Genomic DNA, 25,195 nt, shown 5'->3' with positions numbered 1-25,195 from the left:
ATCAATACTCACCATACTCACGATTGTCCAGGATCATTACTAAACACTCTCACTTTTCGTCAGGATCATTACTAACACTAAGGATGGTCAGGGTCATTACTAACCACACTCGCTATTGATCAGGTTCATTACTAACCACACTCACTATTGGACCTTAAATTTTGCAAATCTAAATTGAATATTGCCCTTCACTTCCATCAGTAATCTTAAAACGCTGACTCGGGTCTTTTCACAGTAACTTCATACTTGTGACAATAAACAATTATGATTATTATTGTTATTGCAATGCTGCTATTAGTGGAGCTGAGAGTAACAACGAGGAGGCAAGTGCCGGAGATGATACATTACCAATTGGGCTCTGCTGGCAACATGGATTTCCGATGGTACAATGCTGATGCTTGGGCACAGCTGCATTCCTGAGCTCAGGGTGGTCCAGAACAAGGGCTTGCTGGAATTAATACATTCCTGCTGTAGAGAACACCTGGGAAGGAAAAAAGACAGTGTGAGATAGACATACAGCCCACACACACAAACACAGAAACAAACAAACAACATACACACATCACAGACACAAACTACACACACACACATACACAGAACCCTCACACACACAACCCACACAGATACACGCAAACCACACACACACATACACACAGCCCGCACACTTACACACAACCCACACCGACACAACCCACACATGCACACAACCCACACACACAACACCCACACTCATACATACACCATTCCATAAACACAGAGTGAGTCACACATACATGCACACACACAGCATCCACATGTTATCCCAAGTTAAAGGAATTCACACAGAGCATTCACACAATATCCATACTGCTCCTTTGACAGAATGACCATGTTTATAGTTCTGTTTAATGTGTCAGTGAGCCAGTTTAAATTTTGACGCCATTCACTTGAAACCGAACTGGTTGTGAAATTGCCCAGTTCGTTCCCACCCTCTCCCAAAGCCCCTCTCCCAACCCCTTCTCCCTACCCCCTCTCCCAACATCCTCTCCCTGCCCCCCTCTCCCAACGCCCCCTCTCCCAAACCCCCTCTCCCAAATCCCCCTCTCCCAACCCCGCCTCTCCCAACCCCCTCTCCCAACCCCCCTCCCCAAACCCCCCTCTCCCAACGCCCCCTCACCCAACCCCCCTCTGCCAAACCCCCTTTCCCAAACCCCCCTCTCCCAAACCCCCTCTCCCAACTGAAGTGTTGGGTGCTCTGAGGTACAGACAAACCAACACGGTTGTGATTGGTACAACGCAGTTTTATTACATTTAACTATTTATACATCAGACTTGGTACTGAGCACGTTGTGACGGTATGAGTATCTTGCAATGAGGTCCTGGCCCTGTGCCGTCTCCAGATGGACTGCCCAGGAAGTGTCGTGTTTCTTGTCTTATACTGTGTCTGCTCTTGTCTGTGATTGGCTGTCGTGTTATGTGTGCTGGTGTTGGTTTGTCTATCATTATGCATGTGTTATGATGTATGTTTGAATATCATGACACCAACCGTCTCCCAACCCCCCCTCCCCCAACCCCCCTCTCCCAAACCCTCTCCCAACCCCCGTCCCAACCCGCCTCTCCCAAACACCTCTCCCAACCCCCATTCCCAAACCCCCCTCGCAACCACCCTCCCCAACCCGCTCTGCCAACCCCTTCTCCCAACCCCCTCTCCGAAACCCCCTTCCAACCCCCCATCTCCCAACACCCCCCTCCCAGAACCCCCTTCTCCCAACTCCCTTTCCCAACCCTCCCTCCCAACCCCCATCCCCCAACCCCTCTCTCCCAACCTCCATTCCCAACCCCCCTCGTAACCACCCTCCCCCAACCCCCTCTGCCAACCCCCTTCTCCCAACCCCCCCTCCCAACCCCCCTCCCAGAACCCCCTTCTCCCAACTCCCTCTCCCAACCTCCCCTCTCCCAACGCCCCTCTCCCAACCCTCCCTCCCAACCCCCCTCCCGCAATCCCCCTCCCCCAGCCCCCCTCTCCCAGCCCCCCTCTCCCAACCGCCCTACACCAACCCCCTCTCCCAACCCCCCCAACCACTCTTCCCCAACCACCCCTTGCAACCCCCCTGTCCCAACCCCCCTGTCCCAACCCCTCCTTTCAACTGCCCTCCCCACCCCCTCTCCCAACCCCCCCTCTCCCAACCCCCCTCCCAACCCCACTCTCCCAACGCCCTTCCCAATCCCCCTCCCCAATCCACCTCTCCAACCCCCTCTCCCAACCCCTCTCTCCTAACCCCCCTCTCCCAACCGCCCTCTCCCAATCCCCCCTCCCAACCACCCTCTCCCATGCCCCCTCTCCCAACCCCCATTCCCAAACCCCCTCGCAAGCACCCTCCCCCAATCCCCTCTGCCAACCCCCTTCTCCCAACCCCCTCTCCCAACCCCCCCTCCCAACCCTCCCTCTCCCAACACCCCCCTCCCGGAAACCCCTTCTCCCAACTCATCTCCCAACCTCCTCTCTCCCAACCCCCATTCCCAAACCCCCTCGCAAGCACCCTCCCCCAATCCCCTCTGCCAACCCCCCTTTCTCAGCCTCCTCTCCCAACCCCCATTCCCAACCACTCCTCGAAATCACCCTCCCCAACCCCCTCTGCCACCCCCCTTCCCCCAACCCACCTCTCCCAACCCTCCCTCCCAACCCCCCTCTCCCAACCCCACCTCCCAACCCCTCTCTCCCAACCCCCCTCACAACCGGCCTCCCCAACCTCTTCTCCCAACTCCCCCTCTCCCAACCCTCCCTCTCCCAAACCCCCTCTCCCAACCCCCCTCTCCCAACCCCCCTCTCCCAAACCCCCCTCTCCCAATCCACCCTCTCAACCCCTCTCCCAACTGCCCTCCCCCAACCCCCCTCCCCCAACCCCCTCTCCCAACCCCCCCTCCCAACCACTCTTCCCCAACCGCCCCTCGCAACCCCCCTCCCCAACCCCCCTCTCCCAGCCTCCCCTCTCAACCCCCCTCCCCCAACCCCACTCTCCCAACCCCTCTCCCAGAACCCCCTTCACCCAACTCCCTCTCCCAACCCCCCTCTCAACCCCCCTCTCCCAACCCCCCACCCTCAATCCCACTCTCCCAACCCCCCTTCCCAATCCCCCTCTCCCAGAACCCCCTTCTCCCAACCCACCCTCTCCCAACCCCCCTCCCAACCCCCCCTCCCAACCCCCCCTCCCAACCGCCCCAACACCACTCTCCTAAACCCCCCTCTCCTAACAACCCCTCACAGAACCCCCTTCTCTCAACTCCCTCTCCCAACCCCCCCTCTCCCAACCCCCTCTCCCAACCCTCCCTCCCAAACCCCTCTCCCAACCCTCCCTCCCAAACCCCCTCCTCCAACACCCCTCTCCCAACCCCCCTGCTCAATCCCCCTCTCCCAATGCCCCTCTCCCAATCCCCCTTTCCCAATCCCCATCCCCCACCCCCCTCTCCCAGCCCCCCTCTCCCAACCGCCCTCTCCCAACCCCCATTCCCAACCCCTCCTCGAAGCCACCCTCCCCAACCCCCTCTGCCACCCCCCTTCCCCCAACCCCCCTCTCCCAACCCCCCCTCCCAACCCCCCTCTCCCAACCCCATCTCCCAACCCCACCTCCCAACCCCTCTCTCCCAACCCCCCTCGCAACCGGCCTCCCCAACCCCATCTTCCAACTACCCCTCTCCCAACCCTCCCTCTCCCAAACCCCCTCTCCCAAACCCCCCTCTCAACCCCTCTCCCAACCGCCCTCCCCCAACCCCCCTCCCCAACCCCCTCTCCCAACCCCCCCTCGCAACCCCCCTCCCCAACCCCCCTCTCCCAACCTCCCACTCCCAACCCCCCCGTTCAACCACCCTCCCCAACCCCCTCTCCAAAACCACCTCTCCCAACCCCCCTCTCAACCCCCCTCCCCCAACCCCACTCTCCCAACCCCTCTCCCAGAACCCCCTTCACCCAACTCCCTCTCCCAACCCCCCCTCTCAACCCCCCTCTCCCAACCCCACTCCCCCAACCCCACTCACCCAACCCCCCTTCCCAATCTCCCTCTCCCAGAACCCCCTCCTCCCAACCCACCCTCTCCCAACCCCCCTCCCAACCCCCCCAAACCCACTCTCCTAAACCCCCCTCTCCCAACAACCCCCTCACAGAACCCCCTTCTCCCAACTCCCTCTCCCAACCCCACCTCTCCCAACCCCCTCTCCCAACCCTCCCTCCCAAACCCCCTCCCCCAACCCCCCTCTCCCAACCCCCCTTCTCAATCCCCCTCTCCCAATCCCCCTCTCCCAATCCCCCTCCCCCAATCCCCCTCCCCCAACCCCCCTCTACCAGCCCCCCTCGCAACCGGCCTCCCCAACCCCTTCTCCCAACTCCTCCTCTCCCAACCCCCCTCTCCCAAACCCCATCTCCCAAACCCCCCTCTCCAACCCCCCCTCTCCCAACCCCCTCTCCCAAACCCCCCTCTCCCAACCCCCCCTCTCAACCCCTCTCCCAACCGTCCTCCCCCAACCCCCCTCCCTAACCCCCTCTCCCAACCCCCCCCCAACCACTCTTCCCCAACCGCCCCTCGCAACCCCCCTCCCCAACCCCCCTCTCCCAACCTCCCACTCCCAACCCCCCTGTCCCAACCTCCCCTTTCAACCACCCTCCCCAACCCCCCCCTCCCAACCCCCCTGTCCCAACCCCCCCTCCCAACCCCCCTCTCCCAACCCCCCCTCTCCCAACCCCCCCGCCCAGAACCCCCTTCTCCCAACCCCCTCTCCCAACCCCCCCTCTCCCAACACCTCCCTCCCAGAACCCCCTTCTCCAAACTCCCTCTCCCAACCCCCCCGACCCCCTCTCCCAACACCCCCTCTCCCAACACCCCTCTCCCAACACCCCCCTCCCAAGCCGCTCTCTGTTTGTTTGATGTTTTTAGACGGGGACTTAGTTGAGGGGCATGTCTCTGAAATCAGAGAGTTTGCAGAGGAGCCTCCTCATTTAAAATAAAACTAGGAATGAAGAGAAACATCGAAAATAGGAGCAGGTGGAGGCCATTCAGCCCTTTGAGTCTGCTCCGCCAACCGTTATGATAACGGCTGGTCACTCAACTCAATAGCCTAATCCTGCTTCCCGCCCATATCCTCTGAGCCCCTTTAGCCCCGTGTGCCATATGTAACTGCTTCTTTTATAAAAAAATATTTTTTATTCTCCCCCTTTTTCACATTTTCTCCCATATTTACACCCACCAACGTAAACAGTAATCAGTGACAAATATGTCAATCCCCATATCAATAACAACGATCCCATCCTCCCACCAAACCCCAAACATTAGCCCGCATGACAAATGACAAAAAAGAATCAGGAATCACTCATAGTCACCATCAACAGACACAGACCCCTCCCCCCAACCCTCCCACCCTCCCGCCCCAACTAATGTTCGATGTTATCCAGCTCCTGAAAGTGCATAATGAATGACGCCCATGACTTGTAGAACCCCTCCATCCTTCCCCTCAGTTCAAACTTAACCTTCTCAAGAGTCAAGAATTCCAGCAGGTCCCCCCGCCACGCCAGGGCACAGGGTGGAGAGGCTGTTCTCCATCCCAACAGGATCCGCCTTCGGGCGATCAACGAGGCGAAGGCTACAACATCTGCCTCCGCACCCGTTTCCAACTCCGACTGGTCCGACACCCCGAATACGGCCGCCCGGGGGCCTGGGTCCAGTTTCACGTGCACCACTTTAGAAATTGCCCTAAAAACCTCCTTCCAGTAATCCTCCAGCTTTGGACAGGACCAAAACATATGAACATGATTAGCGCCCCCCCCCCCCCCCCCCCCCCCCCACCCCCGCAACGCTCACACACATCTTCTACTCCTTCAAAGAATCGGCTCATCCTCGCCCTCGTGAGGTGTGCTCTCTATACCACCTTCAGTTGTATCAGCCCCAACCTCACGCACGAGGTGGAGGTGTTCACCCTCCGGAGCACCTCACACCAGAACCCCTCCTCCATATCCTCTCCCAACTCTTCCTCCCACTTCGCTTTGATCCCTTCCAGTAGTGCCTTCTCCTCTTCCAAAATAGCTCCGTAAACCACTGACACTACCCCCTTCTCCAATCCCTCTGTCGTCAGCACCTCCAGCAGCAATGTGGAGGCCGGCTCCTCCGGGAAGCTCCGTATCTCCTTTCGGGCAAAGTCTCGAACCTGCATGTATCTAAACACTTCCCCCTGCTCCAGCCCATACTTCGCTTCCCGCTCCTTCAGCCCTGCAAACCGACCCCTAAGAAACAAATCGTTTAGTGTCTTAATCCACTTTTCCTCCCATTTCCAAAAATTTCCATACCACCTCCCTGGCTCAAATTTGTGGTACCCCCGAATCGGCATTTCCCTTGACCCTGCCCCCAACCTGAAGTGTTAGCGAAACTGCCTCCAAATTCTCAACGAAGCTATTGTTACCGGACTCCCTGAGTATTTTCCCGGGGCCATCGGGAGTGGCGCTGTTCATATGTAACTGCTCTTGAAAGCATCCAATACAGGAATTCTGCGTTTGGGAGGCTAGACTCTGACACTGGGACTGAATCACATCAGTTCTGCAGCCCCGAAAGCGGCGCCGGTCCCCGAGTGATCCAGAACACTGGTGCCACGTGCAACTAGTGCAAATCCAACGAACGCCGGCGTGTGATTCGCCAGAGTCGGGATTTGCACTTGAGAACCTGACAAGCTGCAGCTGCAAATAACCACTCCACTCCCCACGCACCCTCATTCCAGCCAAGAAATGCCACGCCGAAGAACACACACCTGTAGGCAGTGCTGGGCGAGGATGGGCAAACCCCCCCCCCCGTCCCCCCCCGAAGGCCAGCCGAGGTGGGTCACCACCACCAACACGCCCCTGGCACCGCCTCCATCCACACACCCGTAGCACCCCCCCCCCCTTCCTGGTGGGCGATGGAACCCCACCCGGAAGCAGTCTGCACTCACCCCACTGTGAACCATCTGCCAACACCCATGCCGCCCGCCATGACCGGGTGCCCTGCACACACACAGGCCCCAGCCACAGACCCTCAGTGCTACCCATGTCCAAGTGTCTCACACTGTGGATTATCTGTCCCCCCGGGAGAAGGCAGCTCACAAACGCTGGGAGCGGGAGAATACCGGAGGGGCCCCACGGACATGCAGCCCCTCACCATTGCTGAACAGAGGGAGTTGGACCTGGTCAGTGGGGTCAGGGAGCAGGCAGCCGCCGAGGAGGAGGCCGGCACCGGGAAATCTAGTGAGCTCGTAACAAATCACGATGTGTGACCCCCCATCGCGATCTAACCATGTGTGACCCCCACTCGCGATCTAACCATGTGTGAACCCCACTCGTGACCTAACGATGTGTGTCCCCCACTCGTGATCTAACCATGTGTGAACCTCACTCGTGATCTAACCATGTGTGAACCCCACTCGTGATCTAACCATGTATGACCCCCCATCGCGATCTAACCATGTGTGAACCTCACTCGTGATCTAACCATGTGTGAACCTCACTCGTGATCTAACCATGTGTGACCCCCACTCGCGATCTAACCATGTGTGAACCCCACTTGTGATCTAACCATGTGTGAACCTCACTCGTGATCTAACCATGTGTGACCCCCACTCGTGATCTAACCATGTGTGACCCCCACTCGTGATCTAACCATGTGTGACCCCCCATCGCGATCTAACCATGTGTGAACCCCACTCGTGATCTAACGATGTGTGAACCCCACTCGTGATCTAACCATGTGTGACCCCCACTCGTGATCTAACCATGTGTGACCCCCCATCGCGATCTAACCATGTGTGAACCTCACTCGTGATCTAACCATGTGTGAACCTCACTCGTGATCTAACCATGTGTGACCCCCACTCGCGATCTAACCATGTGTGTCCCCCACTCGCGATCTAACCATGTGTGTCCCCCACTCGTGATCTAACCATGTGTGACCCCCACTCGTGATCTAACCATGTGTGAATCCCACTCGTGATCTAACCATGTGTGAACCTCACTCGTGATCTAACCATGTGTGACCCCCACTCGTGATCTAACCATGTGTGACCCCCACTCGTGATCTAACGATGTGTGTCCCCCACTCGTGATCTAACCATGTGTGAACCTCACTCGTGATCTAACCATGTGTGACCCCCACTCGCGATCTAACCATGTGTGACCCCCACTCGCGATCTAACCATGTGTGACCCCCACTCGCGATCTAACCATGTGTGACCCCCACTCGCGATCTAACGATGTGTGACCCCCACTCGCGATCTAACCATGTGTGAACCTCACTCGTGATCTAACCATGTGTGACCCCCACTCGTGATCTAACGATGTGTGACCCCCACTCGCGATCTAACCATGTGTGAACCTCACTCGTGATCTAACCATGTGTGACCCCCACTCGCGATCTAACCGTGTGTGACCCCCACTCGCGATCTAACCATGTGTGACCCCCACTCGTGATCTAACCATGTGTGAATCCCACTCGTGATCTAACCATGTGTGAACCTCACTCGTGATCTAACCATGTGTGTCCCCCACTCGTGATCTAACCATGTGTGAATCCCACTCGTGATCTAACCATGTGTGAACCTCACTCGTGATCTAACCATGTGTGAATCCCACTCGTGATCTACCCATGTGTGACCCCCACTCGTGATCTAACCATGTGTGAACCTCACTCGTGATCTAACCATGTGTGACCCCCACTCGTGATCTAACCATGTGTGACCCCCACTCGCGATCTAACCATGTGTGACCCCCACTCGTGATCTAACCATGTGTGAATCCCACTCGTGATCTAACCATGTGTGAACCTCACTCGTGATCTAACCATGTGTGACCCCCACTCGCGATCTAACCATGTGTGAACCTCACTCGTGATCTAACCATGTGTGACCCCCACTCGCGATCTAACCGTGTGTGACCCCCACTCGTGATCTAACGATGTGTGAACCCCACTCGTGATCTAACCATGTGTGACCCCCACTCGTGATCTAACGATGTGTGAACCCCACTCGTGATCTAACCATGTGTGAACCCCACTCGTGATCTAACCATGTGTGAACCTCACTCGTGATCTAACCATGTGTGACCCCCACTCGCGATCTAACGATGTGTGAACCCCACTCGTGATCTAACGATGTGTGAACCCCACTCGTGATCTAACCATGTGTGACCCCCACTCGTGATCTACCCATGTGTGACCCCCACTCGCGATCTAACCATGTGTGTCCCCCACTCGTGATCTAACCATGTGTGACCCCCACTCGCGATCTAACCATGTGTGACCCCCACTCGTGATCTAACCATGTGTGACCCCCACTCGCGATCTAACCATGTGTGTCCCCCACTCGTGATCTAACCATGTGTGACCCCCCATCGCGATCTAACCATGTGTGAACCTCACTCGTGATCTAACCATGTGTGAACCTCACTCGTGATCTAACCATGTGTGACCCCCACTCGCGATCTAACCATGTGTGTCCCCCACTCGTGATCTAACCATGTGTGACCCCCACTCGCGATCTAACCATGTGTGACCCCCACTCGCGATCTAACCATGTGTGAATCCCACTCGTGATCTAACCATGTGTGAATCCCACTCGCAATCTAACCATGTGTGACCCCCACTCGCGATCTAACCATGTGTGACCCCCACTCGTGATCTAACCATGTGTGACCCCCACTCGTGATCTAACCATGTGTGAACCCCACTCGTGATCTAACCATGTGTGACCCCCCATCGCGATCTAACCATGTGTGACCCCCACTCGTGATCTAACCATGTGTGAACCCCACTCGTGATCTAACCATGTGTGAACCCCACTCGTGATCTAACCATGTGTGAACCTCACTCGCGATCTAACCATGTGTGACCCCCACTCGTGATCTAACCATGTGTGAACCCCACTCGCGATCTAACCATGTGTGAACCTCACTCGTGATCTAACCATGTATGACCCCCCATCGCGATCTAACCATGTGTGAACCTCACTCGTGATCTAACCATGTGTGAACCTCACTCGCGATCTAACCATGTGTGAACCTCACTCGTGATCTAACCATGTGTGAACCTCACTCGCGATCTAACCATGTGTGAACCTCACTCGCGATCTAACCATGTGTGAACCTCACTCGCGATCTAACCATGTGTGAACCCCACTCGTGATCTAACCATGTGTGAACCTCACTCGCGATCTAACCATGTGTGAACCTCACTCGCGATCTAACCATGTGTGAACCTCACTCGCGATCTAACCATGTGTGAACCTCACTCGCGATCTAACCATGTGTGAACCTCACTCGCGATCTAACCATGTGTGAACCCCACTCGTGATCTAACCATGTGTGAACCTCACTCGCGATCTAACCATGTGTGAACCTCACTCGTGATCTAACCATGTGTGAACCTCACTCGCGATCTAACCATGTGTGAACCTCACTCGCGATCTAACCATGTGTGAACCTCACTCGCGATCTAACCATGTGTGAACCCCACTCGTGATCTAACCATGTGTGAACCTCACTCGCGATCTAACCATGTGTGAACCTCACTCGTGATCTAACCATGTGTGAACCCCACTCGCGATCTAACCATGTGTGACCCCCACTCGTGATCTAACCATGTGTGACCCCCCATCGCGATCTAACCATGTGTGAACCCCACTCGTGATCTAACCATGTGTGACCCCCCATCGCGATCTAACCATGTGTGAACCCCACTCGTGATCTAACCATGTGTGACCCCCACTCGCGATCTAACCATGTGTGAACCCCACTCATGATCTAACCATGTGTGTCCCCCACTCGCAATCTAACCATGTGTGACCCCCACTCGTGATCTAACCATGTGTGACCCCCACTCGCGATCTAACCATGTGTGACCCCCACTCGCGATCTAACCATGTGTGAACCTCACTCGCGATCTAACCATGTGTGACCCCCACTCGTGATCTAACCATGTGTGTCCCCCACTCGCAATCTAACCATGTGTGACCCCCACTCGTGATCTAACCATGTGTGACCCCCACTCGTGATCTAACCATGTGTGACCCCCACTCGCGATCTAACCATGTGTGAACCCCACTCGTGATCTAACCATGTGTGACCCCCCATCGCGATCTAACCATGTGTGACCCCCACTCGCGATCTAACCATGTGTGACCCCCACTCATGATCTAACCATGTGTGAACCCCACTCGTGATCTAACCATGTGTGAACCCCACTCGTGATCTAACCATGTGTGAACCCCACTCGTGATCTAACCATGTGTGAACCCCACTCGTGATCTAACCATGTGTGAACCCCACTCGTGATCTAACCATGTGTGACCCCCATTCGTGATCTAACCATGTGTGACCCCCACTCACGATCTAACGATGTGTGACCCCCCATCGCGATCTAACCATGTGTGACCCCCACTCGCGATCTAACCATGTGTGACCCCCACTCGTGATCTAACCATGTGTGTCCCCCACTCGCTATCTAACCATGTGTGAACCCCACTCGTGATCTAACCATGTGTGTCCCCCACTCGCAATCTAACCATGTGTGAACGCCACTCGTGATCTAACCATGTGTGACCCCCCACTCGCGATCTAACCATGTGTGTCCCCCACTCGCGATCTAACCATGTGTGAACCCCACACGCGATCTAACCATGTGTGACCCCCCCACACGTGATCTAACCATGTGTGAACCCCACTCGTGATCTCACCATGTGTGAACCCCACTCGTGATCTAACCATGTGTGAACCCCACTCGGGATCTAACCATGTGTGAACCCCACTCGTGATCTCACCATGTGTGAACCCCACTCGGGATCTAACCATGTGTGAACCCCACTCGTGATCTAACCATGTGTGTCCCCCACTCGCAATCTAACCATGTGTGAACCCCACTCGCGATCTAACCATGTGTGAACCCCACTCGTGATCTAACCATGTGTGTCCCCCACTCGTGATCTAACCATGTGTGAACCCCACTCGCGATCTAACCATGTGTGTCCCCCACTCGCGATCTAACAATGTGTGACTCCCCACTCGTGATCGAACCATGTGTGTCCCCCACTCGCGATCTAACGATGTGTGACCCCCCATCGCGATCTAACCATGTGTGACCCCCCATCGCGATCTAACCATGTGTGAACCTCACTCGTGATCTAACCATGTGTGAACCCCACTCGTGATCTAACCATGTGTGAACCCCACTCGTGATCTAACCATGTGTGAACCCCACTCGTGATCTAACCATGTGTGACCCCCCATCGCGATCTAACCATGTGTGAACCTCACTCGTGATCTAACCATGTGTGAACCCCACTCGTGATCTAACCATGTGTGAACCCCACTCGTGATCTAACCATGTGTGACCCCCCATCGCGATCTAACCGTGTGTGAACCCCACTCGTGATCTAACCATGTGTGACCCCCACTTGCGATCTAACCATGTGTGAACTCCACTCATGATCTAACCATGTGTGTCCCCCACTCGCAATCTAACCATGTGTGACCCCCACTCGCGATCTAACCATGTGTGAACCCCACTCATGATCTAACCATGTGTGACCCCCCATCGCGATCTAACCATGTGTGAACCCCACTCGTGATCTAACCATGTGTGAACCCCACTCGTGATCTAACCATGTGTGAACCCCACTCGTGATCTAACCATGTGTGAACCCCACTCGTGATCTAACCATGTGTGACCCCCACTCGTGATCTAACCATGTGTGACCCCCACTCGCGATCTAACCATGTGTGACCCCCACTCGTGATCTAACCATGTGTGAACCCCACTCGTGATCTACCCATGTGTGACCCCCACTCGCGATCTAACCATGTGTGACCCCCACTCGCGATCTAACCATGTGTGACCCCCACTCGCGATCTAACCATGTGTGACCCCCACTCGCGATCTAACCATGTGTGACCCCCACTCGCGATCTAACCATGTGTGACCCCCACTCGCGATCTACCCATGTGTGACCCCCACTCGCGATCTAACCATGTGTGACCCCCACTCGCGATCTAACCATGTGTGACCCCCACTCGCGATCTAACCATGTGTGACCCCCACTCGCGATCTAACCATGTGTGACCCCCACTCGCGATCTAACCATGTGTGACCCCTCCCACTCGCGATCTAACCATGTGTGACCCCTCCCACTCGCGATCTAACCATGTGTGACCCCTCCCACTCGCGATCTAACCATGCATCTTGTCTTATATTACCCAGAGGCACTCACCTCGGCTGGGCACTTTGGTGATGAGACCCTGGGGGTCTATCTGTGCGCACCACACACATGCAGCGGTACATCTGGTGGAGGTAGGAATCCCTGAGGGGACGGAGGGCCGGAGGGCGGCACGGCCCCAAGGACTAGCTACCCATCCAGACGGGTCTCAGGCTTCTGGAAAGGGTGACCCCATCAATGCGAGAGATGTGTAGAGCCGGGGACAACAGGAGGGGGAGTCAGCAACCATCCAGCACCTGAAGGTGTTGTTGGAGGAGTCCAACCGCGTGCAGGAGCAGGAGGCGGTGCCGACCATGCGTGTCACCCAGGCCAACACCGCACAGGTGGCGTCCAGGATGGAGGCCTTGGGTGGAATGGTATCGGCCATGGATCAGGATGTCCAAGGCCTGGGGCACAGTGTGCGGGCGGTGGCCAAGGCCCAGGACAGAGCAGCCATGGCACAGGTAGCTATGTACCATGTACCAGGGCCACATGATGTGGAGATGCCGGTGTTGGACTGGGGTGAGCACAGTAAGAGGTCTTACAACACCAGGTTATAGTCCAACAGGTTTGTTTCAAATCACTAGCTTTCGGAGCACAGCTCCTTCGTCCGGTCACCGGAGGAAGGAGCAGCGCTCCCAAAGCTAGTGATTCGAAACAAACCTGTTGGACTTTAGCCTGGTGTTGGAAGACTTCTTACAGGGCCACATGGACATTGCTGCGGTGCTCCAGAGCATGGTCCAATCACAACGGGCCATGGTAGGGGCATCGAGAGCATTGGCCTGGCACTGGCTGACCTGAACCAGCCACTGAGTGATTGGCACGATCCCTGAGTGATGTGGCACGGGCCCAGAGGGACGTGTCATAATTAATCCCTGTGCCCCATGGTCGTGAGCATTGTGACTGGCCTCCCGGACTGCCAGAGCCAGGTGACAGCAGGGCTCTCCGGAGCTTGCTCTGACTGCACCCTCATCCAAAGGAGTAGCCCAGGGGCCATTGGGCACCCTGAGGGAGGAAGAGGCGATGGGGCCTGTGCAGCTGACTCCCACAGGGGACGTGCCTGAACACCGCAACACCTCTGAATTCCCTCCACCTGTCCCTGGAGATGGGTAGCAGCCAGAGCACGATGGCACCATGCCACCTGTGACACCTGGTAGTCAGGCAGGCCCACCCGAGCCTGGTCACTCCAGAGGACGGCCGCCAAAGGGCACCCAGGTCACAGGGCGGGGATCGCAGCATGACGCCTCCACTTCCAGTGTACTGCCTGGCGATCCACCCAGACAGAGCGTTATGGCACCAGTTAAGTTAAGGTAAGTTAAGTTAAGTGAAGCACATTGGTTAGTAATAGGGGCGAGCGCACAATGCTTGTAGATATCACAAACACCTGTTCACCAATGCTGAGACCTGCTCGGTACTCTGTTTAATGAGCGTGAGGGATGTGCTGGGTTGGGCCGGGTGCAGAGGGTGTGCCAGGTGGGGGTGGTGGGAGGCTGCTGGTGCGAGGTGAGGGCGTTGGAGGTGGGTACGGGCCAGGGCCCCCAGGGCAGTCAGGACCATGCCCGGTGATGCCCCCAGAGGCGGTAGGAGACGGGGCTAGATATGTGGGGCCCCAAGTGGGAGGGCCGAACCGGTACATGTCCCACCACCGCACCCCACCCTGGTACCCCAGAGGCAGAGCATTGCGGAGAGCCCAGAAATTGCTAGGTCGGGCCCGTTAATGATATGCCAGTGACCTTTACTGTACAATTTGCACGCTGACACAGGCGTGTGGCGTAGAACGCATTCACACCGCTGTCGAGGCACGAGCATGGCATTCCATTGGGCTCCCGATGCCAACCTTGATTTTCAATGCTCACTCGAATTCTCCGGCCAACCATGTTTTACGATTCCGGCGTCGCTGGACCCAGGTTCCAGCCCACAATGTGTTAACAACACCGATTTTCTGTGGGAGCAAATTCCACAGGATCACCGCTCTGGGTGAAGAAATTTCTCCTCATCTCTGTCCTAAATGGTCTACCCTGCGTCCTCAGATTGTGAGTCCTGGTTCTGGCCACCCCCACCATCAAGAGCATCATTCCTGCATCTACCCTGTCTTTAATAAGGACAGGCGGAGTCCACACCGAGTAAAATATCAACAAAGTTTTATTTACACTAACTATTATGTACACGACCCGGTAGACCCCGACCGGGTTGCTCTCTAGTCGGCACCTTACTGGCCGGTTATATATACTGGGGGTCATTCTTGCTAACCTCCTCTGGACCCTTTCCAAGGCCAGCACATCCTTCCTTCGATACGGGGCTCAAAACTGTTCACAATACTCCAAATGGGGTCTGACCAGAGCCTTATACATCCTCAGAAGTACATTTCTGGTCTTGTATTCTAGCCCTCTCGACATGAATGCCAACATTGCATTTGCCTTCCTAACTGCCGACTGAATCTGCACGTTAACCTTAAGAGAATCTTGAACTAGGACTCCCAAGTCCCTTTGTGCTTCTGATTTCCGAAGCATTTCCCCATTTAGAAAATAGTCTATGCCTCCATTTCTCCTTCCAAAGTGCATAATCTCACACTTTTCCACATTGTATTTCATTTGCCACTTCATTGCCCACTCTCCTAGCCTGTCCAAGTCCTTCTGCAGCCCCCTTGCTTCCTCAATACCACCTGTCCCTCGACAGATCGTTGTATCATCTGCAAACTTAGCAACAGTGCCTTCAGTTCCTTCTTCCAGATCATTAATGTATATTGTGAAAAGTTGTGGTCTCAGCACAGATTCTTGAGGCACACCACTAGTCACTGGCTCCCATCCTGAAAAAGACCCCTTTATCCTTACTCTCTGCTTCTGCCAGTCAGCCAATCCTCTATCCATGCCAGGATCTTACCCTGAACACAATGGGCACTTAACTTATTTAACAGTCTCCTATGCAGCACCTTGTCAAAGGCCTTGCGGAAATCTAAATAAATCACGTCCACTTGTTCTCCTTTGTCTAACTTCCATGTTACCTCCTCAAAGAACTCTAACAGATTTGTCAGACATGACCTCCCCTTGACGAAGCCGTGCTGACTCAGTCCTATTTTACCATGCACTTCCAAGTACTCCGCGATCTCATCTTTAATAATGGACTCTAAAATCTTACCAATGACCAAAGTCAGGCTAACCGGCCTATATTTCCCATCTTCTGCCTCCCTCCCTTCTTAAACAGGGGTGTTACATTAGCCATTTTCCAGTTCTCTGGGACCCTCCCTGCCTCCAGTGATTCCTGAAAGATCACCACCAATGCCTCCAGGATCTCCTCAGCTATTTTGTTTAGGACGCTGGGGTGCAGTCCATCCGCTCCAGGTGACTTATCCACCTTCAGACCTTTCAGTTCCCCCAGCACCTTCTCCCTAGTGATGGCCACTGCACGCACCTCTGCCCCCTGATTCTCCTGGAGCTCTGGCATCCCACTGGCACCTTCCACCATGACGACTGATGCAAAGTAACTATTCAGTTCCTCTGCCATTTATTTGTTTCCTATTAATACTTCTCTCGCCTCATTTTCCAGTGGTCGAATGAGTCTTCTTGCATCACTCTTACCTTTTATATCCTGAAAAGAACTTGCTATCTTCTTTTATATTACTAGCGAGCTTACACTCATATTTCACCTTCTCCCCTTTATTGTTTTTTAAGTTGCCCTTTGCTTGCTTTTAAAGGCTTCTTTTGCTTTTATGCTGTCCTTGACGTCCCTCGTCAGCCAGGGTTGCCTCGTCCTCCCCCGAGCATGTTTCCTCCTCCTTGGGATGAATTTCTGTTGTGCCTCCCGAATAACCCCCAAAAATTCCTGCCATTGCTGTTCCACTGTCTTCCCTGCTCGGCTCCTTTTCCAATCAACTCTGGCCAGCTCCTCCCTCATGTCTTTGTAGTTACCCTTATTTAATTGTAATACCGTTACATCTGATTGCAGCTTCTCCCTCTCAAACTGCAGGGTCAATTCTATCATATTGTGGTCACTGCTCCCTAAGGGTTCCTTCACCTTAAGATCCCGAATCAAGTCTGCCTCATTACACAGCACCCAATCCAGAATTGCCTGTTCCCTAGTAGACTCTGTCACAAGCTGCTCCAAAAAAAATCTCTTAGATATTCCACAAACTCCTTTCCTTGGGATCCACTACCAACCTGATTTTCCCAGTCCACCTGCATATTGAAGTCCCCATGATTATTGTGATATTACCTTTTTTACATGCCTTTTCTATCTCCTGATTTATTTTCTGCCCCATATCCTGACTACTGCTAGGAGGCCTGTACATAACTCCCATCAGAGTCTTCTTATCTTTGCGGTTCCTCAACTCTACCCACACAGATGCTATATCGCTTCTTGCTATCAATTTAATTTCATTCTTTACCACAATGCAACCCTGCCCCTTCTGCCCATCTGCCAGTCCTTTCGATAGGACACATATCCTTGGATATTTAGATCCCCTTGCAGCCATGTCTCTGTCATGCCCACAAGATTGTACCGACCAATTTCAATGTGTGCAACAAGCTCAATTACCTTGTTCCGTATACTGTGTGCATTTACGTACAACACCCTCAGTCCTGCATTGACCCCTTTTTTGCTCTGCCTGAATCCCTCCCATTAACTGCATAGGGCAGGACCTAACCAGTTAATGGTAGGGAGCTGGGAGAGTTACAGAACAAAGAGATCTAGAGGTACAGGTTCATAGCTCCTTGAAGGAGGAGTCACAGGTGGACAGGGTGGTGAAGAAGGCATTCAGCATACTAGGTTTTATTGGTCAGAATATTGAGTAAAGGCGTTGGGACGTCTTGTTGAAGTTTTACAAGACATTGGTAAGGCCACACAAGGAATATTGTGTTCAGTTCTGGTCACCCTATTATAGGAAGGATATTGTTAAACTAATGATGCATGATCTATTGCACAAAGACTTGAGTTGGGTACAACTGAGGCTTTATTGCTCTAAGATGTGTGGCCTCCCACAGCAGCTGGCGAAATAGCTGCAGCAGGGAGGACACACATATTTATACTCCGCCTACTGGGCGGAGCCAGCAGGCAGGGATTATCAACGTACCTGTCGTACAGGTTTTACCATACATCACCTAATAGAGGTGCAACAGTGGTTTATCACATTCACCCCCTGTTAAAATTGAGTCCGGCGGGGGTGGTGGAGAACTATACACAACAAATGGTTTTCCTTTTACATTTACATTTACAATTTTTGATAGCGAGGAATAAAAATGTCTTTTGAAGTCCAGTGGATCAGTTAGAGGTTTAACCGGTCCAGGGCCTTGATATGCCGCTGGGAGCGACGTAGTGTTGGTGGCGATGCCGATGCTGGATTGATGTCCGGAACCTCCGGGAGCGTGCCGAAATCCTCTTCATCCTCGAGCGTGGGCAGGGGAAGGGCGGATGGTCCCGGGGGGTGGGTTGCTGCTGGGAGCACCGGGGGAGGGGAGGATGGTGCCGGGCCCGGGGGTGGGGGGGGGGGGGGGTGGGGGGGGGGTGTGACCTGCTGGTGCCAGGTCCCCGAGGGAGACAGTATCCTGGCGGCTGTCAGGGTACGCCACGTAGGCATACTGAGGGTTTGCATGGAGCAATTGCACCCTTTCCACCAATGGGTCCGCCTTGTGGAGTAGGACGTGCCTACGGAGCAGGACGGGTCCTGGAGCTGCGAGCCAAGTCGGGAGCGACACCCCAGATGTAGACTTCCTGGGGAAGGCAAAGAGACGTTCATGGGGTGTGTTGTTAGTGGCGGTGCACAGTAGTGACCGAATAGAGTGTAGTGCATCAGGGAGGACCTCCTGCCAGTGGGAGGCCGGGAGGTTCCTGGACCGTAGGGCCAGTTGGACGGCCCTCCATATCGTCCCATTCTCCCTCTCTACCTGTCAGTTTCCCGGGGATTGTAGCTTGTTGTTCTGCTGGAGGCGATACCCCTGCTGAGCAGGAACTGATGCAGCTCATCACTCATGAATGAGGATCCCCTGTCACTGTGGACGTAGGCGGGGAAACCGAACCAAGCGAAGATTGTGTTGAGAGCTTTGATGACGGTGGCAGACGTCATGACGGGGCATGGGATGGCGAAGGGGAATCTGGAGTACTCATCGACCACACTGAGAAAATACGTGTTATGGTCGGTGGAGGGGAGGGGCCCTTTGAAATTCACACTGAGGCGCTGTGGTGGTATGTATTAGGGGTAATACGGTACACCATGAATGCCGAGGAGCTATTGGAGGACAGATGCTGGGTCCTGATTGGATCTGCCGCCTACTGGGCTCCACCCAGATAGGCGGGGTATAAGAACCCGGTTTCTCCCAGCAGCTGCAATCTGTGACTGAGCTGCTGGGGAACAAGTCTGAACAAGTCTGCTCAGTAAAGCCTCGATTGAAGTTCTCTACGTCTCGCCTCGTGTGTGATCGATGGTGCTACAATTTATTGAGCAGACTTAAAAAGGAATATGGAGCTCCGGATCGCCCCGGAGTGCCTGCGAATCGGCCCCCAAGCAGCTAACGCAACATCGGCGTTTAAGCACTGGCTGGCGTGCTTTGAGGGGTACCTCCGAATGGCCCCCGGCAGACCAACAGAAGTCCAGAAGATGCAGGTCCTGCATTCCAGGTTGAGTCCCGAAATATACTCACTCATCGAGGACGCGGAAGATTTCCCAGCGGCGATCAACTTGCTGAAAGAGACATACATTTGGCCCGTCAACCAGGTCTATGCACGCTACCAGCTCTCGACGAGACGTCAAATCCCTGGGGAATCGCTAGAGGAATTCTACAATGCTCTAACGATCCTGGGAAGAAACTGCAACTGCCCAGCGGTAACGGCGAATGAACACACGGAGCTCCTGATCAGAGACACGTACGTAGCAGGTTTGGCATCATCGCAAATTCGCCGGAGACTTTTAGAGAAAGACTCTCTCGGACTCACAGAGGCACGGGCCCTTGCAGCCTCCCTTGACGTGGCCTCCCAAAACGCCCGCGCCTATGCCTCCGACCGCCCTAAAGCCCCTTGGGCTCCATTGACCCCCGCCGCGACCGACCCCCCGGCACCCCCCACCCCCCCGCAAGCGTGCGCGGCCAGAATCCCAGACCACCCGGGGGGGCCCCGCTGCTACTTTTGCGGGCAGCCGAACCACCCCCGCCAGTGCTGCCCGGCCCACTCGGCCACCTGTAAAAGATGCGCCAAAAAGGGGCACTACGCAGCGGTGTGCCAGTCCCGTGGGGTCGCCGCTATCTCCGGGGAAGAAACGGGACCACGGACTCAACCCCCCAGCGACCCACGTGCGGCCAACGGGCGCCGCCATTTTGGACCCCGGACACGACGAGGGGGTTACGGGCGCCGCCATCTTCCTACCCATGGGCCGCGTGCGATCCATGGGAGCGGCCATTTTGTCCACCCTCGGCCGCGTGCAACCCATGGGAGCGGCCATTTTGTCCACCCCCGACCGCGTGCGATCCATGGACGCCGCCATCTTGGCTGACTGGCAAGGACCCCAGCGTGGACGGCTCCACACTGCCTGAAGCCAACGACCAGATGCACCAACCACGTTTGGCATTGGTGACCCTGGACCAGTCGCGGCCCCGGACACTCCAGACAACAACGACGAAGGTGCTGGTGAACGGGCACGAGACGCCGTGTTTGATCGACTCGGGGAGCACGGAGAGCTTTATTCATCCGGACACGGTAAGACGCTGTTCCCTTGTAATTCGTCCAAGCACCCAAAAAATTTTCCTGGCGGCGGGGTCCCACTCCGTTGCAATCAAAGGGTTCTGCATCGCAAACCTAACTGTGCAGGGGAGTGAGTTCAAAAATTACCGGCTGTATGTCCTCCCCCATCTCTGCGCTCCCACCCTCCTGGGGTTGGATTTCTAATGCAACCTCCAGAGCTTAACATTCACATTTGGCGGCCCTATACCCCCACTGATTATCTGCGGCCTCGCGACACTCAAGGTCGAACCGCCCTCCTTGTTTGCGAACCTCACCCCGGATTGCAAACCCGTCGCCAGTAGGAGCAGACGGTACAGCACCCAGGACCGGACGTTTATCAGGTCCGAAGTCCAGCGGCTGCTGAAGGAAGGCATAATCCAGGCCAGCAACAGTCCCTGGAGAGCCCAGGTGGTAGTTGTGAAGACCGGGGAGAAGTAAACGATGGTGGTAGACTACAGTCAGACCATCAACAGGTACATGCGTACCCTCTTCCCCGCATGTCCGACATGGTCAATCGGATTGCACAGTACAAGGTCTTCTCCACCGTGGACCTTATGTCCACCTACCACCAGTCCCCATTCACCCCGGTGACAGCAAGTACACTGCCTTCGAAGCAGACGGGCGGCTATACCACTTCTTAAGGGTTCCATTCGGCGTCACGAACGGAGTCTCGGTCTTCCAACGGGAGATGGACCGAATGGTTGACCAGCACAGTTTACGGGCCACGTTCCCGTACCTCGACAACGTCACCATCTGCAGCCTCGACCAGCAGGACCATGACCCCAACCTCCGAAAATTCTTCCAGACCGCTAACGCCCTCAACCTCATCTACAACGAGGAAAAATGCGTGTTTACCACCGACCGTCTAGCCATCTTGGGCTACGTAGTGCGTAATGGAGTGATAGGCCCCGACCCTGAACGCATGCGCCCCCTCATGGAGTTCCCTCTCCCCCACTGTGCCAAAGCCCTGAAACGCTGCCTGGGCTTCTTTTCTTATTACGCCCAGTGGGTCCCCCAGTACGCAGACAAGGCCCGCCCACTAATCCAGTCCACTACTTTTCCCCTGTCGACAGAGGCCCGCCAGGCCTTCAGCCGTATCAAAGCGGATATCTCAAAGGCCACGATGCGCGCCATCGACGAGCCCCTCCCCTTCCAAGTCAAGAGCGACACATCCGACGTAGCTCTGGCGGCCACTCTCAACCAAGCGGGCAGACCCGTGGCCTTTTTCTCCCGGACCCACCAAGCTTCAGAAATTCGCCACACCTCGGTAGAAAAGGAGGCCCAAGCCATAGTGGAAGCTGTGCGACATTAGAGGCATTACCTGGCCGGTAGGAGATTCACTCTCCTCACTGACCAACGGTCGGTAGCCTTCATGTTCGATAATGCACAGCGGAGCAAGATAAAAAACGACAAGATTCTGCGGTGGAGGATCGAACTCTCCACCTACAACTATGAGATCTTGTACCGTCCCGGAAAGCTGAACGAGCTGTCCGATGCCCTATCTCGCGGCACATGTGCCAACGCACAAGTGGACCATCTCCAAGCCCTCCACGAGGACCTCTGCCACCCAGGGGTCACTCGTTTCTACCACTTCATAAAGGCCCGCAACCTCCCTTACTCCGTCGAGGACGTCCGAACAGTCACCAGGAACTGCCAAATCTGCGCAGAATGCAAACCGCATTTTTTCAGGCCAGATAGAGCGCACCTGATAAAGGCTTCCCGTCCCTTTGGACACCTCAGTTTGGATTTCAAAGGCCCCCCCCCCTCCACCGATCGCAACATGTACTTTCTTAACGTCGTTGACGAATACTCCCGTTTCCCCTTCGCCATCCCCTGCCCCGACATCTTTACCCTGTTCGGTTTCCCCGCCTACATCCATAGCGATAGGGGGTCCTCCTTCATGAATGACGAGCTGCGTCAATTCCTGCTCAGCAAGGGCATAGCGTCGAGCAGGACGACCAGCTACAATCCCCGGGGGAACGGGCAGGTAGAGAGGGAGAACGGAACGGTCTGGAAGGCCGTCCTACTGGCCCTACGGTCTAGGAGTCTCCCAACTTCCCGCTGGCAGGAAGTCCTCCCGGATGCCCTTCATTCTATCCGGTCCCTGTTGTTCACCACCATGAACCAAACGCCTCACGAGGGCCTCCTTGTCTTCCCTAGGAAGTCCGCCTCTGGAACGTCACTTCCGACCTGGCTGGCAGCCCCGGCACACATCCTGCTCCGGAAACATGTGCGGGCGCACAAATCAGACCCACTGGTGGAGAAGGTACACCTACTCCACGCAAACCCGCAGTACGCCTACGTGGCGTACCCAGACGGCCGACAGGACACGGTCTCTCTGCGGGACTTGGCGCCCGCCGGTGCTCCCCACACCCCCCCAACACCAATCACCACCCCCTCACTCCCGCCGGTGCACCCCACAGCCACCCACTTCCCGGGGGGATGGGTTCTCCTCCCAGTCCTGTCCAGGAGTAAGGAAACAGATGGGGACAGCGCGATGCTCGACCGGACCCGAGCCTGCACCACCACCACTACCCGGGCTGAGACGATCGGAAAGGGCGACCAGAGCACCATCTCGACTCATCGAATCGACTTAAGATGTATATAATTCAGTGGCCCAGTAAAGTGGCATTGTTGTAAATAGTTAATGCTGCGAATCGGGTTAAGATGTAAATAATTCAGTGACCCAGTAAAAGCGGCATGGTTGTATACAGTTAAATGGTTAAGGCACCGACCCTGTAAACCCCTACCACCATACCACCCACCACCCCACCGGGTTCTTTTTTAACAAGGGGTGAATGTGGTGGTATGTATTAGGGGTAATACGTTACACCATGAATGCCGAGGAGCTATTGGAGGACAGATGCTGGGTCCTGATTGGATCTGCCGCCTACTGGGCTCCACCCAGATAGGCGGGGTATAAGAACCCGGTTTCTCCCAGCAGCTGCATTCTGTAACTGAGCTGCTGGGGAACAAATCTGCTCAATAAAGCCTCGATTGAAGTTCTCTACGTCTCGCCTCGTGTGTGATCGATGGTGCTACAGGCACTCAAAGGGGCGGGAGGCCTTCACCAGGCGCGCACGGTCCTGGCTTGCACTCCGCACAGACCTGGCAGTCCCTGGTGATTGTCCATACTTCCTCGACGGAGTAGGGCAAATTGAGGGCCTTTATGAAATGGTACAACCGTGTGACTCCCGGGTGACAAAGGCTGTTGTGCAGGGTCCGGAGTCGGTCTACCTGTACGCTGGCACATGTACCTCGGGATAGAGCATCTGGGAGCTCGTTGAGTTTACCGGGGCGATACAAATACTAAGCTTGTTTTCTGTAAAGTGCAGAAGATATTGAATCCAATGTGAGTTTGTCAAGGATTATCTGTTCTTTATTGTTCTTTTTGGCCTGTCTGCACCTTTGACATCATTGACCAAACCATCCTCCTGTAATCTACTGCTGTCACGCTGGGTGCAATGTTCCTCTCCAATTTCTTTCTTCTCAATACAGTTGTAGCCAGAGACTCACCTGCAGTAGCTAAGATTATGAGTTACACTGTCACAAACTCACTTAGTTGGTCAGAGATCAGGGGCGGGATTCTCCGATGTCGGCGCGATGTCCGCCGACCGGCGCCAGAAACGGCGCGAATCAGTCCAGCATCGCGCCGCCCCAAAGGTGCAGAAGTCTCCGCATCCTGAGGGGCCGAGCCCTCATCTTGAGGGGCTAGGCCCGCACCTTACTGATTTCCGCCCCGCCAGTTGGCGGGAAAGGCCTTTGGTGCCCCGCCAGCTGGCGCGGAAATGACTTTGCCGGGCGGCGCATGCGCGGGAGCGTCAGCGGCTGCTCACGGCATCCCCGTGCATGCGCAGTGGAGGGGGTCTCTTCCGCCTCCGCCATAGTGGAGACCATGGTGAAGGCGGAAGGAAAAGAGTGCCCCAACGGCACAGGCCCGCCCGCAGATCGGTGGGCCCCGATCGCGGGCCAGGCCACCGTGGGGGCACCCCCCGGGGCCAGATCGGCCCGCGCCCCCCCCCAGGACCCCGGAGCCCGCCCGCACCGCCGTGTCCCGCCGTCCCAAAGGTGGTTCAAACCATGCCGGCTGGCGTGGGTTGACAGCGGCGGGACTTCGGCCCATCGCGGACCGGAGAATCGCCGGGGGATTCCCGCCGACCGGCGCGGCGCGATTCCCGCCCCCGCCGAATATCCGGTGGCGGAGAATTCACGACACGGCGGGGGCGGGATTCACGCCGGCCCCCGGCGATTCTCCGACCTGGTGGGGGGT

The 25,195-nt window shown here is 55.7% G+C and overlaps 1 protein-coding gene across 1 annotated transcript in view; it reads right to left on the bottom strand.

Moving 5' to 3' along the window:
* The window catches only part of plxnd1 (plexin D1), a 599,181-nt gene that overhangs the window by 457,490 nt on the left and 116,496 nt on the right, over positions 1–25,195 (bottom strand). The window contains exon 5 of the mRNA XM_072471999.1: positions 349–481. Within this exon, the coding sequence (XP_072328100.1) occupies positions 349–481 (133 nt within the window). The remainder of the gene's footprint in view (positions 1–348; positions 482–25,195) is intronic.

Source organism: Scyliorhinus torazame, chromosome 13 (genome assembly GCF_047496885.1).
Source record: "Scyliorhinus torazame isolate Kashiwa2021f chromosome 13, sScyTor2.1, whole genome shotgun sequence".
NCBI classification, from domain to species: domain Eukaryota; kingdom Metazoa; phylum Chordata; class Chondrichthyes; order Carcharhiniformes; family Scyliorhinidae; genus Scyliorhinus; species Scyliorhinus torazame.
The sequence above is the reverse complement of the archived record's forward strand: the minus strand, read 5'-3'. Positions and strand labels throughout refer to the sequence as shown.